At 36.3% G+C, this 20,212-nt stretch overlaps 1 protein-coding gene across 1 annotated transcript; it reads left to right on the top strand.

Annotated features, from left to right (window-relative positions):
- The first annotated feature begins 10,673 nt into the window (after positions 1-10,673).
- On the top strand, positions 10,674-14,381 carry six3a (SIX homeobox 3a). Its single transcript, XM_051648469.1, has 2 exons — positions 10,674-11,716; positions 13,208-14,381. The coding sequence occupies exons 1-2, from the start codon at positions 11,025-11,027 to the stop codon at positions 13,398-13,400; spliced, it is 885 nt and encodes a 294-aa protein (XP_051504429.1). The 5' UTR covers positions 10,674-11,024; the 3' UTR covers positions 13,401-14,381.
- The last annotated feature ends 5,831 nt before the right edge of the window (positions 14,382-20,212 follow it).

Here is a 20,212-nt window from a genome sequence, read left to right as displayed (position 1 = left end):
CACCTCACAAAAAAATTATCTTGACCTTGTTTTAACCCCCTCTCGAAATTTTAATTTAGCAATTAAAACTCTACTTTCAATGGCCCGCCGGGTAATGCACGCCATAAAAATTCCAATCAGAATTTGGACAAAGATAGTTTCATACTACCCATTGCCTTATATGGAAGTGAGGAATGGTTCCCAATAAGTAATTATAGCCATAATGCTTGGGAAAAACATCTTATAGAAGGTCTTCACATAACATTCTGCAAAGGTATCCTTCAAGTTCACAGAAAGAGACCAAACAACATATATAGGGCAGAACTAGGTCATCTACCTCTCAACTTAATTAATAAAAAATAAAAAATAAAAAATGAAAATGTTAAAATTATGGATTCACTTTAAGTCCAGTTCTAAAGATGCCCTTCTTTATAAAGCACTGAAGACACAGGAACTGAATCCATGGAAAGGTCCTCTCTGCCTACTAGTGTAAGAACTCGCAAAAAATCACCACCTCAAAACAACATATAAGAATAAAAGATATAATGAATATCAAAACTGATACATACATAGAACAAATTAAAAAAAATTACAAAAAAAAAGTAATCTACAAAGTTACCTTCAACTCAGCAGAGGATATAGCCTTGCATAATATCTGTTCTTGATCAGAAATGTCAAACACAGACAAATATTAACTAAATACAGACTTAGTGACCACCAACTGGCTATTGAAGTAGGAAGGCCTAAAAAGACATGGCACTTCCTTCTACACTGCCAAAAGGACTCTCACTTAAAAAAAATTATTGTATACAAAATTACAGCAGCTCATCCCGGAGTTCCACTCTCTCAATGAAAATGACAATCTGAAAATCCTACTTGATCCATTTCCTCTTTAGTGGCTGATCACATTAATAAATTACAAGATGTAAAGTGAACACACATCCAACACCTGTTTCAGTAGTTTTGCTAATTGTTAATATTACTGTACATCATACTGTATCTATTGAGCACAATTACATTATATACATTTATTTTCTTATTTTGCTTGTTTCATAGTATTTATCTATTTATCTTTATTTATTTATTTATTTATGCAATGCTTTTGCAATGTGCTTGTGTCTGTCATGCCAATAAAGCAATATGAACTGAATTGCAATGAATGAGAGAGAGAGAGAGAGAGAGAGAGAGAGAGAGAGAGAGAGAGAGAGAGAGAGAGATGTAAGCTCTAATGATGTTCAGCTTGTTTGAGATTCTCTGCAGTTAAACATATCTAATGAGGCTAATGGAGGCAATATCAACACATGCAAACACACAGACACACACACAAAATAAAAAGTGTTAAGAGCCTCAATTCATGTTCTGGAATACAAAGGACATAACAGTATTTTCTCCCTCCCTTTTTCTCCTTTTCTCTCCCTTCATCTCATACTCCATCTCATACTCTCACATTCACCAACATACACACACTTACACATAGCAGCTCAGTCATCCATGTAGTGACAGGCTGACAAACAGTATTATTGTTCTGATGGGTCAAATACTGCAAGCTCCACAGTAATATGAACCATATCATTGAAATACAACACTAATAACTAGTGCAATGTAGAGCATGGCTTTTACTGAGCAAGGAATCCCATACCACATGAGATGTTGATGTAATGATGATGATGATGATAATAATAATAATAATACAATTTCATCACAATATGATAAAATCATGCTTCGTTGTTTTTCTTCATAATGATAATGTTGCTTTATGTTTGTGTTGACTCAGATTTAATTGTCTTTCAATTAATTAATAGAATACAATCTGCAACCACTAAAAATATAAATTATGCATTTATGTATGTAATATAATTTTACATTTTTATTGGTATTTAATTTGTTACATTATACCACATACATCCATTTTTTAGAGGCCATTTTATCTTAATTGGAAAGGGTCATTGATAAACGATGTTAAGTAGTCTACTGCTAAAGGTTTTTTTTTTTGTTTTTGTTTTTTTTTTTCTCGCACAAAAGCTCAGTTTCTCAGAAATAGGCTGCTCTGCTTACACGGATTTTCTGGGCTATAGCCAAAGACAAAATAATCCACTTCAGTAAGAGGACTGGTGTTTGCTTTCACAGTGACAAGACCATACCGTGCAGTTTATGACGTCACAATATTATTTGTGTTCCTATTTTGGTGAATGTTGTAAACCTATAAAAACAAAGAGGGGTGCGAGTCAGTGAGCAGGACACATCCTCGTTTAGGAAGGAAAGGGATTTGACGGAGAGAGCAAACAAAGATATCAACAGTTTCTTTAACCCCGCCGTGAACCACAGACCTGCAGGACAGTCTGGTAGGTCAACCTCCCAATAACTTCCCATTACCTCTGCGTGACATTTCGCCTTTAGATTCACCTTGTCTGTGTGCGCGCGCATATAGCCTCTGTCGCGTTCACGGCAAAATAGCATGAAAACCCCTGCAATCGGGCCTAAACTAAACTAGAATCATATTTATACAACCTAATATTTCAGCAAAAGAAAAACAGACGAGTGTCCAATAGGCCCCAGCATTTTACTGGAGCATCTCACAATCTATATGAATCGATAAGTAAATTGGTTCAGCAGTGGGTGAGATGACCATCACAGCTATTGAAAGACGCTAGGCTACAGGTTACAGCTGTCAGACATTAATTTTTCATTTGCTCATGGGATAATGCGTCTCGCACTGGGCTTAGTCATTCACACATAAACATTTTTAAGACGTTTTGACATCTGCTGGAGTATCTCCTAATTTAGTTAAGCGATCTAATAAAAAATGCGTATGCGTAAATCTGCAAAAAGAAGTGATTAAAACAGGACTAATAAATCGTGTTTCAGAGGCTAGTTTTGAATCTGTTTACATCTGTGTTTCAATATTTCGCCAGAACAACACATTGTGCAAACATTGAGTCTGAAAGAGTTGTCTTAGTCAACTCTAAAACCGGTCAACTCTGCAAGAGGTTGTTCCCTGAACATGAGAGAAACATTCAACCTTCCAAAGGAAAGAATTCACGGCTTATATGTCAAACAATGATTCAAGAAACTAATAACCAACTGAGGCCTTCTCCCAAGCATCACTTTGTCACTGTATGAATCATACATCTTATAATCTCTTCCATTAATTCATTAATTTTCTGTTTAAAGAAATGTTTCCCATTCCTGAAAATATAATTATCAAACGATATATTGGCCTACAGATGTTGGCATTGTAGTCTACGTTGTATTTCGTTAACATACAAACGTTACACAATTGTGTAATCTTCCAAAACCTCTCCAAAAGCACATTGATTGAACCAGAATGGCAATTTTTGGAGCCACCATAATAATCACTTGTAGATTTGAGACCTGTAATCAAAGACCAGCTATAGATAAAAAATGGAAGCACTGAAATGATTAAATTGTCCCTTTCTTCTACTCGTTGCTTTGTCAATATCACACTCAGTAAAATACGCTGAAATTACGAGTAAAAAGGGAAGAAACAAAGCCTCAGAGAGACTGCCTTTGTTTAAAATTCCTGCAGTAATCCTTAGTTTAAAAAAAAACAGGAGCTGATCAAAGTTTACTATATAATTTCCATTTTACAATATGCAGTTAATCTATACTGTTATCTAAACTATACCTTAGCTGCTCCGTGGTATACATACTAGAATACTAAAACAAAATTTTTAATCAGACCAAAGTTGTCCTTCTGTTAACAACGTGCCAAAGCTGTTATTGTTTTTGAAAGCCTATACCGCGCAATGCCATTGGTTGAGATAGTCTATATGAATTAAATGAATGGTTTGTGCTATTCGTAAATTTTGCCGAATACTTTGATCAACTATGTTAACTCTACCCATCCAAACAACTAAAGAGTTAGACATCAGGGATATTTAAATAGTTAACCACGAACCATCGTGGTTAAAAATGATCTTTTATCGCTTTGGTCTTATATTTTTACAATTGTCCACTGGCTTCTCACTGGTAGATCTACCTGTTGATTCTTCGCGCCTCCCCAAAGTAGCGCGTGGGGCTTGTACCTGTCACAGCGATGCAGCGCATTGCATCTCCTGTAGCAGTCCAGACGTCCTCTATTGATCTCTGTGGTCAAACTCTTCTTTAGACAGAAATCCTTTTCGACAGATGCTGTTCACCCGTGAATAACAAGTGCTGGACGCTGTGCTTTCACTCACTGCCTTGTAAGCTAATGCCAAGTAACCATAGGTAAAAATCCCCATGACTGAGACTTCTGGCAATTACTAGGTAAAAAAAAAAAAAAAAACTGGTCTAACATTTGAACAGTTGAAAATGAAATGAAGTCAAACACTTTCCAATAAAGATTTAGGAATTGTCCCAGGCCAGCACGATCGAGATAGCAATAGACTTGGGCTATTTTGCATTGGTTGCATTTTAGCTTTAACTTTACCTCTTTAAATTATACGTGATGACTTGTTTGATCATTTATTTGAGGGTACAGACGTTAGTAAGGTGGAATGACGAAGTTGATTTCAGAGATACACAGAGTATTAATACTTACGCCATCTACCAAAGATTTACTGATAACCTTTCTGTAGGTCAGCAATGGTCACGCATACTAGGCCTAAATGGGTTTCGGTGTATGACTTAATCAGAATTTTCTCATCGATAAAAGAGTCTTTAGGACTATCAATGTTTAGCGAGACTTTTGATTAAATTATAAAAAAAATATGGAAATAGTCTAAACAATGCATTTCCATATAGCAATTAAGAACTTGCCATCATACTGTTAATTACAACAATCTAAACCCAAAACATAAACTAAAAACTTTCGAATACACATCTAGTCCAAATCAAAACAATAATAATAATAATAATAATAATGTGGACAAAATAACATGCAATTATTCTTTATCATTTTCGAACAATTGTTCACTGTAGTTGTCGAGGGAAACAAACACTTCAAGCTACAATAGCAGGGCCTGGTGTCTAATTTAAATATTCTGGTTTCACTCGTATAATTTGTCAGCCACTTGACTCCTTGTCAAATGAAGGACGCGAGGAAAGGCTCCTTTTTAAACACGACAGCTTAGATAGTGTAGGAAAAGTCAGGCAGCTTTATTTTTCATCATAAACACTGAACGCTCGCACGTGAAAAAGTGTACCAAACAGGCTAACAATATACGATTATTATTATTATTATTATTATTATTATTATTATTATTAGGCTATTATTAGTATTATTATGGCAATGCATATGAATATGTTTAATATGTTTGTTCCTGTATTTTAATCACGTTTTAATTAGATTAATATTGAATAAAATAATTAAGAAGGTTATTTCATGGCCACGAATTCAGTTAAAAAATTCAGTTCAACAAGTCTAGTATATTTTTGGAAATAGCATTGACACATCCACAGTACAGTGATGATATGTAAATAAATAAATAAATAAATAAATATACAAAAGTGTCCTAATAGCCACACATATCAAGGACTTATCAATATTCAAATATCCCACCTAAATACACATGAGTCTTATGTTCCAAGATTCATAAAATGTAATCAAAGCAGGAATGACTGAGGGAGAATGGGGGGAAAGATTGAGCAAAATTCATGAATGGGCCTGCCCTTTCAGCAGTAGCTCAACTGAAGCGCAAATAATTTGCCCTTGTTGACGATTTGCTCCAGATTAGGTTGTTTTACTAGGCGCAGTCCTGTGTTTCACTTTCCGCCAATTTAAACGCTCTAATAGAGAACTCCCGTAATGCGATGATTTAAGCATTGACAGATTACCAGTGTTTATGAAATATTGTCTCGTTGCCCAGTTATGATATAGGCCTCAAATGGTTATATCGTGTCACACTGCACCTGATCAATTTTGTCAAAACCACTGATATGGCTAAAAGAACGAAACGTAAAATCACTTAAAAGTTTAATTCACCTAAAAGAAAACAGGATGTTGTCTTTTATAAAATAGTCTGTAATCTATTCACGTCCAATTCAATTCAACAATTCAACGTATAGGCTACATCTCATTATCTTCCTCTCGTGTTTAACTAGTTATGTCGTTCATGCAGGAAACACATCTCATATCAGAACTTAGAATAACTGAATAGGTCCATATAAGTACAAAACGGCGATATGTATTTGATCAAGGTATAATCAAGAAGGTCTACTAAGAACATTCATGTGTTAGGTGGACGTGAGGAAAAATCTACTGTATTAATCTTGGTACCCACAAATACCCTGAAGAATTAATGTTACAATAATACACTGCATATTTTCACCTTCTGATTTGTATCGGCAACACAGTGTCACATAGAAGTTTAAAAATAGTTTCTAATAATGCTGTTCACACTTTTTACTTGCTAAATGTTGGATGAAAAACTTTTCGCCTTGGCGTTCAATGACTATTCAAATAATCTTTATTTAAGTGTTACATGTTAATATAAAGGTTGAACCTAATGTCTCACAAGGCTTAAAATGTCTTACATCAGTATAGTGTATAACCACATATCTATCCATAAACTATTATCTCTGTATAGAGGAGCTCTATACAGATGGGCATCTTTTGCCTCTTCAGTGACCTTAATATTTAAAAAGCAATATATATATATATATATATATATATATATATATATATATATATATATATATATATATATATATATATATATATATTTTTTTTTTTTCCTGGAATAGAATAGTGTGTTTAAAATAAATAAATAAATAAATAAATAAATAAATAATAATAATAGTAATAATAATTTGAAATAATGGATTATATACTAGTAAGTATTAAATATTCAAACATTTAGGAACATTGTTAAATATCTTGTTGCACAGTGCATTTCATGTCAGAGGGAAATTGCGTAAATTGTGGTGGTGAACCCTGAAGATGTTGGCTACGCTGTGTGTGTATGTGTGGTTGCATGTATCTCGTGGAGGGGGCTGGCGTTAGTTTATCCTGGACGAGGATATGAAGTTGATCAGACTGATCTCACTGTATCATGTTGTGTTGATTTGTCTTAAATCGCTGGTCCTGAAATCAACATAGTCAATTAAAGTACAATAGAATGGATACAACGTAGCTATCTTTTACCGTATATGGATATCTTGGTAACTCCCCGACCCCCCAAAATGCAGTGCACTTCCTGGATTTGGGCCAAGCTTAAGCTAAGAGTAACCAGAAGAAAGAGGGTCTGCAGTCCCAGGCGTCCGGCTCCATTCACCAGCAAAACCTCCAATGGCTTCATTAGAAGTAAAGAGTTGACACAAGGTAAATCTAACACTGAAGCGCCTTTCACTTGGTTCGCAGAGAACCCTCATTAAATGTCGCTAACAAGCCGTGCAAATGCTGTGATTGGACAGCTCCCGTATAACTCCGCAGACCTAGCAGGATGCCCACTTAATGAGACCACACAAAAAATATCTTCTGTTGAAAATGGTGCACGCCTATCGCCTCCCTCCCCCCACAAATAAAATTAGAAACATTTTCATCTAAAGAAACATAACAATCAATGAATACTATACATTTTCTATTTTTGTAGCCTACATTGTAATAGAAGTAGAACAGTGATTGCCTATTAAATTAGACGATAAAGACATAGCATAGATAAATGCTAAAATCTGTTAATCATAGACGATTTCTATTTTGATGTTTAGGGTCAGATATTATCAACATGCCTTTAAAAAAATACAATAAAATAAAAAAATTCTCCAAATGGCAAATTTCAAGTTGAAATAAAATATTTCAGCATTTTTTTTCACTCTAAATGTATTTGTTAAAAATAAAAAATAAAAAATAAGAAATATCTGAACGATAATCTCTACATGATAAGTAGGTGTGACATCATATAGTCAGAAGTAATAAAACCCCTCCGTTGTGCTATACATTTAACAAGTCTAGCTTGATTTCAAATACAGCCGAGGTTAAGACCCTGAGCTGAGCGAATGGAAATGGGTATTTGCGCCCCATTACAACGGCCCCACAAACTACACTCGTCTCACTTGTCTAATTCACTGAGTGGATAGCAGCGTCCCGATAGAGGATGTTAACTACACAAACGAAAAGCTGGGAATATGCGAGGCTCGGAGCGCTACTGGACACTGCATGTTATTGAATATACCGCCTTTGCTTTTTTGACCTATACGTGTCTTTTATGAAGCCGTGTAACACTTTTAAGGACTTGACCAACTCTCTGGTGAGTCTTTTGGAACAATATGCTATTTTAAGATACTTGACTGGGTTCAAACTTACAGGATGCAAAGACGTCCGCTCTTTTGCAAGCAAAACAGACCTCATGATCATTTTCAAATTATGCCCATTTTGATCCATCTGTGAACTGCTGCGGTAGCACCAGAAATAGCAGTTTCATTGTTAGCTGGATGACACCAAGAAAAACAGAACGAAACAATTCCATAGTAGAAAAGGCTGTGAAAGAGATGAGAGGAAAGATAGCGAGCAATGGGTCAAAATCGATGGAACACAAAGTTTAATAAACCACAAGTGACTTAGTTTAAGGAAAGAAAGAAAAAAAAAATACTCAAACCACAGCTCTCCCGAGAAGAGGTATCTTGATAGCAGAATTTGCTGAATTTACGCAACCGATACTGGAGACCATTTTCCTGTTTGGCAATACGTTATGACCTAAGTGGATGTATTAAAACAGAATACGTTTAAAAAAAATTAAAAAAAAACCTCTCAACCGAAGAAGACAGTGTCCCCTTCCCTTTCCTCCTCAAACACTAGCAAGTCCCCGACTCACCACACAACTGCACAATATTACTCATGCATGTTACCCGCGTACTTGCCAGGCTTTGTGAAAGGATGGGAGGACACATTTTCGTGTGATGATAAGAATGAGCAAGTTTGAAAAGTGAACTAAGAAATTGTTTACTTACCTTCTCATACGGTCGAGCTCTTTCCAATGCTCTCTCGCATGCTGTTACGACACTTGGTTTAAACTAAATGGGTCTGAGACAGTGGACACCGAAATTACGAGTAAAGTTTGAAACCCCTGATGTCACTCCACTCTAAAGCACTGAATCAATTATGGACACACATTTAAATAATATATGTGATTGTGGTACAATCCATTGTCTCTTACATTCTCTTCATGTTTTTGTCAGCGATAAACAAAGGTTCATCGGTATTTACTGAACTAGGCAAAGAAAGCTTGGGGATAAACAAACGATTAAACCAAGTGTTTGGGGATGCTAATGGCATGCTTAACGAAAACAATAGTGATTTTACTGCAACTCGGCGCATTTTCCTGTTTTAAATGTCGCTTAAGTAATTTCCATTATTACAGGCGATTACTTTTTGCAAATCATCTTTGATCATATCATGTAAACATTGATGCCCCCAGAATATGCTTACTTTGGTCAGAGGTCAACAAGAACATTCTGTATTCAATAGCTTTTCCAAACGTAAACCAGCTTGACCAAAGGATTTTCTAAATGCGGTCAACACTGAAATAACTCAGGTTATTTCCAGTCCAAAAAGCTTTCCAAAAGGATCATTTCAACTGCCCCTTAGAATTACTTCACTTAAGTTTTCTGTGACAGAAGAACAAACAGATTTGAGACACAACCTGACACAAAACGTCTAAAATCCTTTTCCTCCCCGTTCTTCAAAGCAGACATGAACTTGCATTTTTGTAAATCTTCTATAAGAGTGGCTATAGTAAAAAACAAAGCAATTAAGCCAATGAAATACAAACAATGCACAAAGGTTTTATTCTCTCATTTCATAGGTTTCAAATGTAAATCAAAATCCGAAAGAGACGGAAATGTTCAGAATTCCTGAACAGTTACGGGGAATGGAGTTTAGGGTAATTATGTCACTTTTAGATATAGGCAGATTAGAAAAACGTTTAGATGTTGCGACTCATTACGTATTGTACGTGTTCTTAAAATATGGTCATTGTTCTTAATCGAGTAAACGCGTAAAATGTTAACACCAACTAAGCCCTGTCTAAATATAATGCAGCGTAAACTCTTTGATGCAAGTCATGAAATCCATACCAACAGGCCCCTGAAAGCCGAATCTCGTGACATATTATGTCCTCCATTCTCGTGAAACTGGCAAAGTGCTTTTAAGAAAAATAACTAAAAAATATTGCTATAATATAACAGTAACAACTGAGCAAAATCGCAATGTTGCAAAAAATGCAAATAAATTGGTATAAAAAATAATGTGCCTTTATAAGACAGTTTATCAACATGCACTGGGCAATGGGCCAGTGTTTTGCCATAGGGATGTGCGTCCACTGTTAAAAGAGTGAACGGTTGTCACTGTCTGTGCGCGATTCGTCTGTAGTCGTGTCATAGCCATATAGTGTCGCGATGCGTCAAATGCGGCTGCTGATTTGAACAAAATAAGTTAACATTTAAAAAATATGAATTTAATAGTTTCGAAAACGATTTTACGGCTATTGTATTAATTGCTTCAGCGAGCCAACGTTGCTTCGTCTCCTTCACAAAATGTGTCTTCATATGAGGCGCAAAAGAATGCAATAGCCTATCTGTGCACCCTGTTGTAGATGCCGTTTTAGCGCTTCATTTAAATGTACATTACCGTGTCTGTGACTGTCATCCCGAGCCCCCACCCCCGCCTTCTCTCCCTACATATCTTCTTAACTTTAACGAGCCTCGTTAAGATCACAATAATATTCCACCCACTAATTGCTCATTCCATTCAACAAATAGGCGAGTCTCTGCTTCTACTTCACACGAGTCACGGGAGGGAGGGTGCTGTTGAGATTGGAGTTCCTGATAACCCCCCGTGCTTGCAGCCGAAGTGGTGAAAGCCTCTACGTACTGGCTAATGATTGGCACGCTTGACAGTGATTGGCAGGGCTGCCATGACAACCCTACAACGACAGCGAGAAGACCAATAGAAAAGCGAAACAAAATATTTCAATGCTACACTCACGGTGGATTTAGGGGGAGATATTATGAGGCTGGTGTCATTAGGCGATAGCTATTGAATCATTCAATCTGAATTCGTCGTTCTTTTTTCCTTCGCAAATTTCATTCTCTCTCAGGTCATTTCCATGGTTTTCAGATCACCTTTAGAGCTTTATCCCTCTCATTTCTTCCTGCCAAACTTTGCTGATCGCCCTTTGCTCTTGGCGAGCAGCGCGCCCAGCACCAGGTCTCCCGAAGACTTGTCAATGTTTCAGCTACCGACCTTAAACTTCTCTCCAGAGCAAGTGGCGAGCGTCTGCGAGACGCTGGAGGAGACCGGGGACATCGAGCGGCTGGGTCGCTTTCTGTGGTCGCTTCCAGTAGCACCAGGCGCTTGCGAGGCGATCAACAAACATGAATCCATCCTACGTGCCCGAGCTGTGGTTGCCTTTCATACAGGCAATTTTCGTGATCTCTACCACATTTTGGAAAACCACAAATTTACCAAGGACTCGCATGGCAAACTACAGGCGATGTGGCTAGAGGCTCACTATCAGGAGGCCGAGAAACTACGCGGGCGTCCCCTAGGACCGGTTGATAAGTATAGGGTGCGAAAGAAGTTTCCCCTGCCAAGAACCATCTGGGACGGTGAGCAGAAGACGCATTGTTTCAAAGAGAGGACACGGAGTCTCTTACGGGAGTGGTACCTTCAGGACCCCTACCCAAACCCCAGCAAGAAAAGGGAACTGGCACAAGCCACTGGACTCACTCCTACACAGGTCGGAAATTGGTTTAAAAATCGGAGGCAACGAGACAGGGCAGCGGCAGCAAAAAACAGGTCAGCTACTTTAAGAATGTTTACATTTCATTGGAACGTTGGGGCTGAAATTATTTAAATACATGTATAAATGTACATTTTGTGAAATATGTGAAGACAAAGTGAAGGAAGTATTGCAGTGAAAGCTGAAATAGACTTCAAAAGACACCAAAGAAATGGTGAAGGGAGAACGACGACATTTTAGTTGTGCAATCTGTTAAATGTTTAGAAAGTCGGGGAGATTAAAATACTTTTATAAAGTTGTTAACGTACGTAACGTATGATCTGTAAAATGTTAAGAAAGTCTCAACCAAAGCAGAAAAAGAGAGATTAAAATATTTCTATAAAGTTGTTAACGTACAGGAATGTAATGGGAAAAGGTTTTCTTCTAAAAATTCATCGATGAAATCTGGAACAGCTAAAAAGCGCTGTGTATGTAGCATTCACAGCAAAGCCCTCCTATTGTATTCTGCTTATTGTTACAAAATAGTTTTTTTATATATCGTCCTTAACACATATGTAAGCGTTGATCACACATTTGTGTTGCCAGATTGTTTAGAAATAACAATACAGTTACTGATAAAGCCTAATAATAATAATAATAATAATAATAATAATAATAATAATAAAACACTGTACGTTTAGCATATCTTACTTGCAACATTTAAAATGTAATTATACCTAAAACAGACACGTTTCACAACATGAGAATGTAAATGCAAATATTTATATAATATATAATTTATACAATTTTGCTGACAACATGCAGTAAGAAAAAAATAATTCATTTAAATTATTTTAAAAACGTCTATAGGGTTTGTGTTAGTTTTAATTTCCTTGACTGCAGATTTTTAATTCATGAATTATATTAACAAGACACATATCAACGTAAATTAATTTTTGAGGTGTGTTTCAGATGATTTGCTAAATGTATTTTCCCCTTACCCACTGACAAGTATACAAGTATAAAAAAGTAACCAAGACAAAGTACATACTTTGATGGCTGGTACAAGTAAATAAAATTGAGTTATATTATTTAATTACAAATTGTACTTGAGCGGAGCATTTCACATCACTGCATAGAAGTCAAACTATCATGACATTTTTGGTCAAGCAGCATACTAAGACGGCAGCCATTTACTTTACTGACGTCATCTAATTTAAACATATAAACATACAATTGAAACAATAGCCTACTTATATTATCAGTACAAGATACATATTCTGAGAAGTGAACCAAATCCCGAGGACAGACTATAAATATGCTAGTGTTTTGTATGTAGGCTTAATCCTATAGAGATATATAGCACTGCTATATGCAATCTTTTTCAGTAACATAGCTGTAGAAATCACTTTACCATTTTTTTTTTTTTTTTTTTTTCAAATATGAGAGCACTATTTTTTTTTAAATCTAAATCGTTTTAAAATGAAATAGTTGTGTTCTTCAGTGAAAAAATGGCCTACAACTGTTACATTCTAATGGCATACCATTCTCTCAATTTTCTATTATAGGCTCCAGCACCAAGCAATAGGGCAGAATGGCATGCGGTCCCTTTCAGAATCCGGCTGCACCCCACGCAGTTCGGCGGAGTCGCCATCAACAGCGGCTAGTCCAACTACCAGTGTCTCGAGTATTACAGAGCGGGTCGACACTGGCACGTCAATTCTTTCAGTAACATCAAGTGACTCGGAATGCGATGTATGATACGCAAAATGAGAAATATATACAGGGAATATGGACCTGAATACACTTCATGAATTATCGAGGAAGATTAAAAAGGACCAGTTGATATTACTATTATAAAACAAAAAACAAAAGCATAAAAGCACGTCTTTTTTCAAGCGCTTTCAATGGAACACACCCACACCTTTCCCCACCCCATCACTTGCATGATATATATAAATTCTCTCTCTCTCTCTCTCTCTCTCTCTCTCTCTCTCTCTCTCTCTCTATATATATATATATATATATATATATATATATATATATATATATATATCTTTCCCCCCCCCCCCCCTTCTTGTTTTTGTATACGGGGGAAATGCCCCACGCTTGTTATGTCTACCAGGACCACCGCGAAGAGGGAATTACCAGAAAACGGTGTCCAGCGCTTTTTTTCTGTTTTAGTCTGAGTGACGACGAGCAGCCAGGATGCAATCCTCTTTTCCTTTATGTTCATCAGACAATCATTTGAGTCGTAAGCACCTTTTTACTACACTTCTGTCACTGCCTGTGTGGGGTACTGGTCAAAATATGGAATTAAATCGTTATGACTGTTTCAGAATTTTATTTTTATTTCACGATTTTATATTGAATTATGTATATCTTAAATAATGCGACCATTCTCACAGTCTGTAATATATGTGTAAAAAATACGCCTGTAAATAATATTGCTCTACCGCCTCCATTCTCTTTTCTATCCCTGTTCACTTTTCTTGACTTGGTGTCCCTACATAAACTATTCGTCAAAAAGTGACTATTAAGTGGTCTAGGCGTTTTGTTTCTCTGTTTTTATGCCATGAAAGAACGATTGTGACCATCAATTATCAGTCGAGATTAATGCAAAAGAAAATATTGATATCATCATCGACTGATCAAGTCTATTTCATGTTTTCAGTCCAGCGCTTGTATTTCAATGTTACTTTCTTGCGTGTTTCTGTTAATGTATACGTTTCTAAACTGAAAATACACTATTGAATTTTGTTATAAAACTGTATTAAGTGTGTCATTTCCACAAAACATTTTTCTTTACAATAACATAAGAACTATTGTATCTCCCTTTTGCCTTTTTTTTTTTACTAAACACGTGACGTACAACAATGCATACTCCAAACAAACAGAGTTTTTATTATTATTATTATTATTATTATTATTATTATTATTATTATTATTATTATTATTGGAGTTCGCTGTGACGGTCAAATTTCGACATTGGCCTAATAGAGCGACTAATGTACGCAAAAATTAAGTGAAGGCACATTCAAATGGACAAATCATGAACGACTTCTCCCCCGGCCCAGTGCCTCATTGTAGCCGACGAAACGGCTTTTTAAAACTGTGTGATTCAAGAGGAAAGACATCTGTGCGAGTAACACTATGGACCAACAGAAACCCGTACAAAGCACTTGACTTAGAAGCTCAAATAAATGTTCCAGATTTGTTGGAGTTCACTTGAACAAACCTACACTGTTTATTAAAGTAAAATGATCTCTGTATAAGGTCATGCTAAGTAAAGGATTTTGGAACATTTATTGCGTTTATGGATTAAGACATATGGTTGGCTGTCTTGACTACATTAGCAGACACTTTTTTTCCAAAGCGATTTACAAATGAGGAATACAGCAAAAGCGATTCGTCATAATGAGGTAATAACACGTGAAATTCAGCAATTCAAAGTTTCAAATTGCCCAGAGAAGTACAAGTATGGAGGTGAGAGTCAGTTTATTTTTATTTTTTATTTTTTTAGGAAGAAGACAGTGATGATGATTACATTGAAAGCAACATGAATTGTAGTTTATATAACCATTTCGAGCTTTCCCGGTTTTGTTCAGGTAAAGTTCTCAATCCAAAAAGCAATATATAAAAATATAAATATATAAACCGCTATACTTGCCAAATGTAAAAAAAACAAACAAAAAAAAACACACACACACACACACACAAAAACAACAACATCTAAACCAATGGCTAGCTTAATTTGTCATATTTTTTAATGTCGTCCAATTCACGAAGATAAAATTGGCATACTTAAAAAAGAAAAAGAACAAAGAAAAGAAAAAAGTCTCCACGACTACACCTTTCAATGTGAGCCAAGGAATCAACTAAGTATATAAGGGAGAGCAAAAGTAATTGATTTGACATTTTGTTCATATAGCTATTCAGTTTATGCCTTCCCGTCTTTTCTTCTTTCTGTCTCATCCTCCCCGTGTGTGTTTTTCTTAAAGAATTTTGGCAGGATCCATATTTTGTTGGGCTCACAACCAGGAAGGCTTAATAAGGCTGAGTATATTAGACTGTTATACATGCGTTCATAATTATAGGTTTATTCAGTATGCCTTATATCGCCACAATTAAATCTAAATCTATGCGACCTTAAGGAAATACACATAGATCATAATGACACTTGACTGCATAAATGCACTAAAATAAAGAAGCCTTTGATATGCATTAACGGGTATGTGAAAACAACTAAGACTACATTTTACCTGTGAAATCCTTGGGCAGTATGGGCTATCACTGACCGATGGAGATACAGTCACTTCATACTGATCTTAATCATTCTATCTTTCCCGATTATATTGGTTTATTGGCCGATACAGATCCCGAACATGTTTAGGTCTGAAAATTTTATCATGAGGAGTTTTATTTGAGAGTAAGATAACCAGATGGTAAACAAAGGTTAATTACTTGAGTTTGATGGATGATATAATTTGCGTACAGATATAGCATTGACTTTTTGGACAGGCAGGGAAATCATCTTCGATGGTTTAGCACTAACACATCTTGAAAATGTGTTGCTCCATGACTAAAAAATCTGGCCACTGAAGAGACCTATGAGCTCTCCCAAACTCTTCTTGAACCTCATAATGAATCATATATAACTTAAAGTGACTAATCGTTTTATTCAATCGTTAAAAATAAACTTTTAGGGTCATCCTTGTTGTATGTAATGAAATGCACAGTAAACAAAAGTACGTGACAAGAGCAACAATGCATAACTTTATCACACATTTCCAGCCCCTCCGCTTGTGTGTATTATCATAGCAAGGGTGTCAAAAAGGCAGAATAGATTTTTTTTGTCCTGTTCCCATAACCTTAGCCGCGCAGAGACAAATGAGTGCAATTGGACCACAGACAGCAATAAGAAAAGGTTGTACAGCCCTGTTTTTTCTCTGATTTCATCGGTTAACTGAACACAACTTTTCTATTCGTGTGTATTCATGCAGTTCTCAATGAGCGTCAGTTCCCTCTGACCCGGATTGAACGCGTGGAGCCTCAGCATAGTCTGTCAGTGCAACCACTCTTGGCAAGACTGCATTTTTTTCCTCCCGAAACAGTCCCCTTCTCACAAATAGGCACAGAGAAAGGTATGTGGAACTAAAACCGACACTGTGAGTTCGTAGGGTATTGAGATTGCTGTAAGCTATGCATTAGACTGAGGTGTGTATGAGGAAAACGGATGGACCCACAAAATGACTAAAATATAAAATTAGCAAAATGCTTAACTCAGTATATTGCCTACATCAGTGGTTCTCAACCAGGGGTCCGTGACCCACTAGGGGGCCTCAGCACACTTCCTAGGGGGCCTCAAGTTGACTTAAAATTGTTAAAATATTAAAATAATTAAACTTAATCAAAATGCTAAAAAAAAAATACTTTAAGATGTACGCCTACAAATTATAAACAGACTATTTCTGAAACTTCTAGAATCAAAAATGACCCATGATTCATTCTTTTAATCAGACACGTCTAGTTTCTTGGACAGTGGGGGGCATTGGAGTCAAAAGGGTTGAGAACCACTGGCCTGACGGTGCCTGATATTAACAGTCTGAGCTTATCTGATCATTCGTGATATTCCAGTTATGGGCTAACATTTCAATAGAAAGGGGGGTTCAGTAGTTCTAACAACGTAAAGTGTGATGCAAACGTTGACAGTAATTTCGACCCTTACTTTAGATCTCATTGTTTAGTTTAAGACATTTTAAATGCATGCTTACTACTGCACACATCAAAAGGACTAAGAGCAGCAGCTGAAACACCACTTCATTATTCTGTAATACTTGGCATATTTTGCACACTTTTCGATTAATTCTATTTTATTTACTTTGGCTTATTTTCTTAGTTCATTGTTGTTTTTTCATGTTCCACCGGGTTTCAAGAAAAATATTCTCATTCCGTTACTCTGCATCTGTAATAAGAGAAATTAGTCTAATGGCTAAAAACCCTCCTTTACATGAAAAGCTAATTAACTTTGGAAAGATCATTTCTGAGAAGTTAACATCTCAGAAAAATAACTGGGCTACCGTTTAAGGTAAAAACCCGTCACTGATGTGGCACCCTTGTTTTGGGTACATTTTTGTACCTTTAAGGAGACAACAATGTAGGTTTTCTTTTGTTTCCAGAGAACATATTAACGTGCCTTTAAATATACACAGTACAATTATGTACCTCAAAGGAGTTAGGGATATTTTAACCAGAGGTGCAAAAATTTTCTCTTTTAGGGTACCACTCCAGTGACAATGCCATTGTACCTTAAACTGTACCTTGGTTTTTTTTTTTTTTTTTTTTTTTTTTTTTTGAGAGTGCAACGTACTGTTTTGACTAAGAAGCATGTGATGCGATGTTTTTGGCAAGTGGGATTAAAAACTGTAATTCTATTAAAGAGTAATTTTGGGGTCACAAAGCAATGATACAGGATCAGCAGTGTAAGTGCAAGTTTGAACTTTAATTCGGATGAGATCCTGTGATTTGTGAAAAACGTAAGAGTTAACAGGCAAGAAATACTAATGGATAATTTGTTTCACTACAACACCTCTTGCAAGGCAGAAGTGTGAAAACCTCAGTCTCTCCCGCAACATTCTATCTCTTTAAAAAAAAAAAAAAACACTCGGAGAAGACAAGGGGGTGGGTGTTAAGCGGCATGTATCAGACAGCTTAACTACTGCGAGCACCTGCATTTTCTATAGCAATCACGTTTTAACCAAACTTAAATATCCCAATAAAACGTAACTCATATACCACAAAATATATATATATATATATATATATATATATATATATATATATATATATATATATATATATATATATATATTGTTAACTTATATTTTAAAATGGATAAGGCGACAACTACATCGGAGGTGAATGCAGTAAACAAAACAATATAAATTTATTTGTAATTCATAAAGCTCTGGCTAACAAAAGTCTACAAAAAGCTATTTTCTTAAAATAAATAGATAAAAAAAAGTACTATTTTGTAATTACTAGTGTAATTATAACAACATTAATTAGCCTAAGAAAAATTACTGTTGCAACCCGAACCACAATCTAACAAATTTTCAGCACAAACAGGCATTTATTTTTTTATTGAATAAAACGACCGCTATATGTGTATATTATACATTTATACATACACTGATCAGCCACAACATTAAAACCACCTGCCTAATATTGTGTAGGTCCCCCTCCTGCCGCCAAAACAGCACCAACCTGGATCTCAGAATAGCATTCTGAGATGATATACTTCTCACCACAATTGTAAAGAGCGGTTATCTGAGTTACTGTAGACTTTGTCAGTTGGAACCAGTCTGGCCATTCTCTGTTGACCTCTCTCATTAACAAAACATTTCCGTCCACAGAACTGCCACTCACTGGATGTATTTTTGTTTTTGGCACCATTCTGAATAAACTCTAGAGACTGTTGTGTGCGAAAATCCCAGGAGATCAGCATTTACAGAAATACTCAAACCAGCCCATCTGGCACCAACAATCATGCGATTATCTAATCAGCCAATCATGTGGCAGCAGTGCAGTGCATAAAATCATACAGATAGGGGTCAGGAGCTTCAGTTAATGTTCACATCAACCATCAGAATGGGGAATAAATTTGATCTCAGTGATTTGGACCGTTGGCATGATTGTTGGTGCTAGATGGGCTGGTTTGAGTATTTCTGTAACTGCTGATCTCCTGGGATTTTCACACACAAGAGTCTCTAGAATTTACTCAGAATGGTGCCAAAAACAAAACAAAAAACATCCAGTGAGTGGCAGTTATGTGGACAGAAATGCCTTGTTGATGAGAGAGGTCAACAGAGAATGGCCAGACTGGTTCTAACTGACAAAGTCTACAGTAACTCAGATAACCGCTCTGGTGTCATATCATCTCAGAGTGCTATTCTGAGATGCGGGTTGTGGGTTGGCACTATTTTGGTGGCATGAGGGGGACTTACACAATATTAATGTTGTAGCTGATCGGTGTATGCTAAATGTGTACATAAAGATAAAATTGGGAAAGATAGAGATATAACAAAAAATATTCACAGCAACAACAGAATAATAATAATACAATTGTATTGGCTGACTATTTAGTGGAGGCCAAGAGACATTGTGAAATATCAATATTTGAGAAAGAAAAGAGATTTCGTCTCATATTTTACACATCTAAACAATATGCTCACCTCCAAGTACCGTGCTCTGCCTCAGCTCTTCGCGCTCCTGCGCTCTACTGGCTCGCCTCGGCTCGGCCTCCTCAATTAGCGCCGCTCCTACTGGAGCCCCGCTGTGCGCTAGAGCTCGACCTCACAGCCTCCAATAGTCCTAACAGCCTCCTACTGCGATCCTGCTCAACGATCATGAAACTATTCAGCAATTGACTCATTCTGTAAATAATCTTTGACGCACTAACAAAGACGCCATTCGAGAAGAGTTTATTAGCATGAAAGTATTTAAACAGATGTCATGTTAGCTGCTGGTGTCTTGGCACATCATTTAGATTAACTACAACTGGGGCTTTTGCG

Source organism: Myxocyprinus asiaticus, chromosome 21 (assembly GCF_019703515.2).
Source record: "Myxocyprinus asiaticus isolate MX2 ecotype Aquarium Trade chromosome 21, UBuf_Myxa_2, whole genome shotgun sequence".
NCBI lineage: Eukaryota > Metazoa > Chordata > Actinopteri > Cypriniformes > Catostomidae > Myxocyprinus > Myxocyprinus asiaticus.
Note: the sequence above shows the minus strand (reverse complement) of the source record. Positions and strands in the feature narration are given on the sequence as shown.

Excerpts from the sequence above, each read along its gene's own strand:
- six3a (XM_051648469.1), top strand. The coding sequence starts at position 11,025 with ATGGTTTTCAGATCACCTTTAGAGCTTTATCCCTCTCATTTCTTCCTG. Across the intron at positions 11,717-13,207 it reads GCAGCGGCAGCAAAAAACAG|GCTCCAGCACCAAGCAATAG; the intron begins GTCAGCTACTTT and ends TTTCTATTATAG.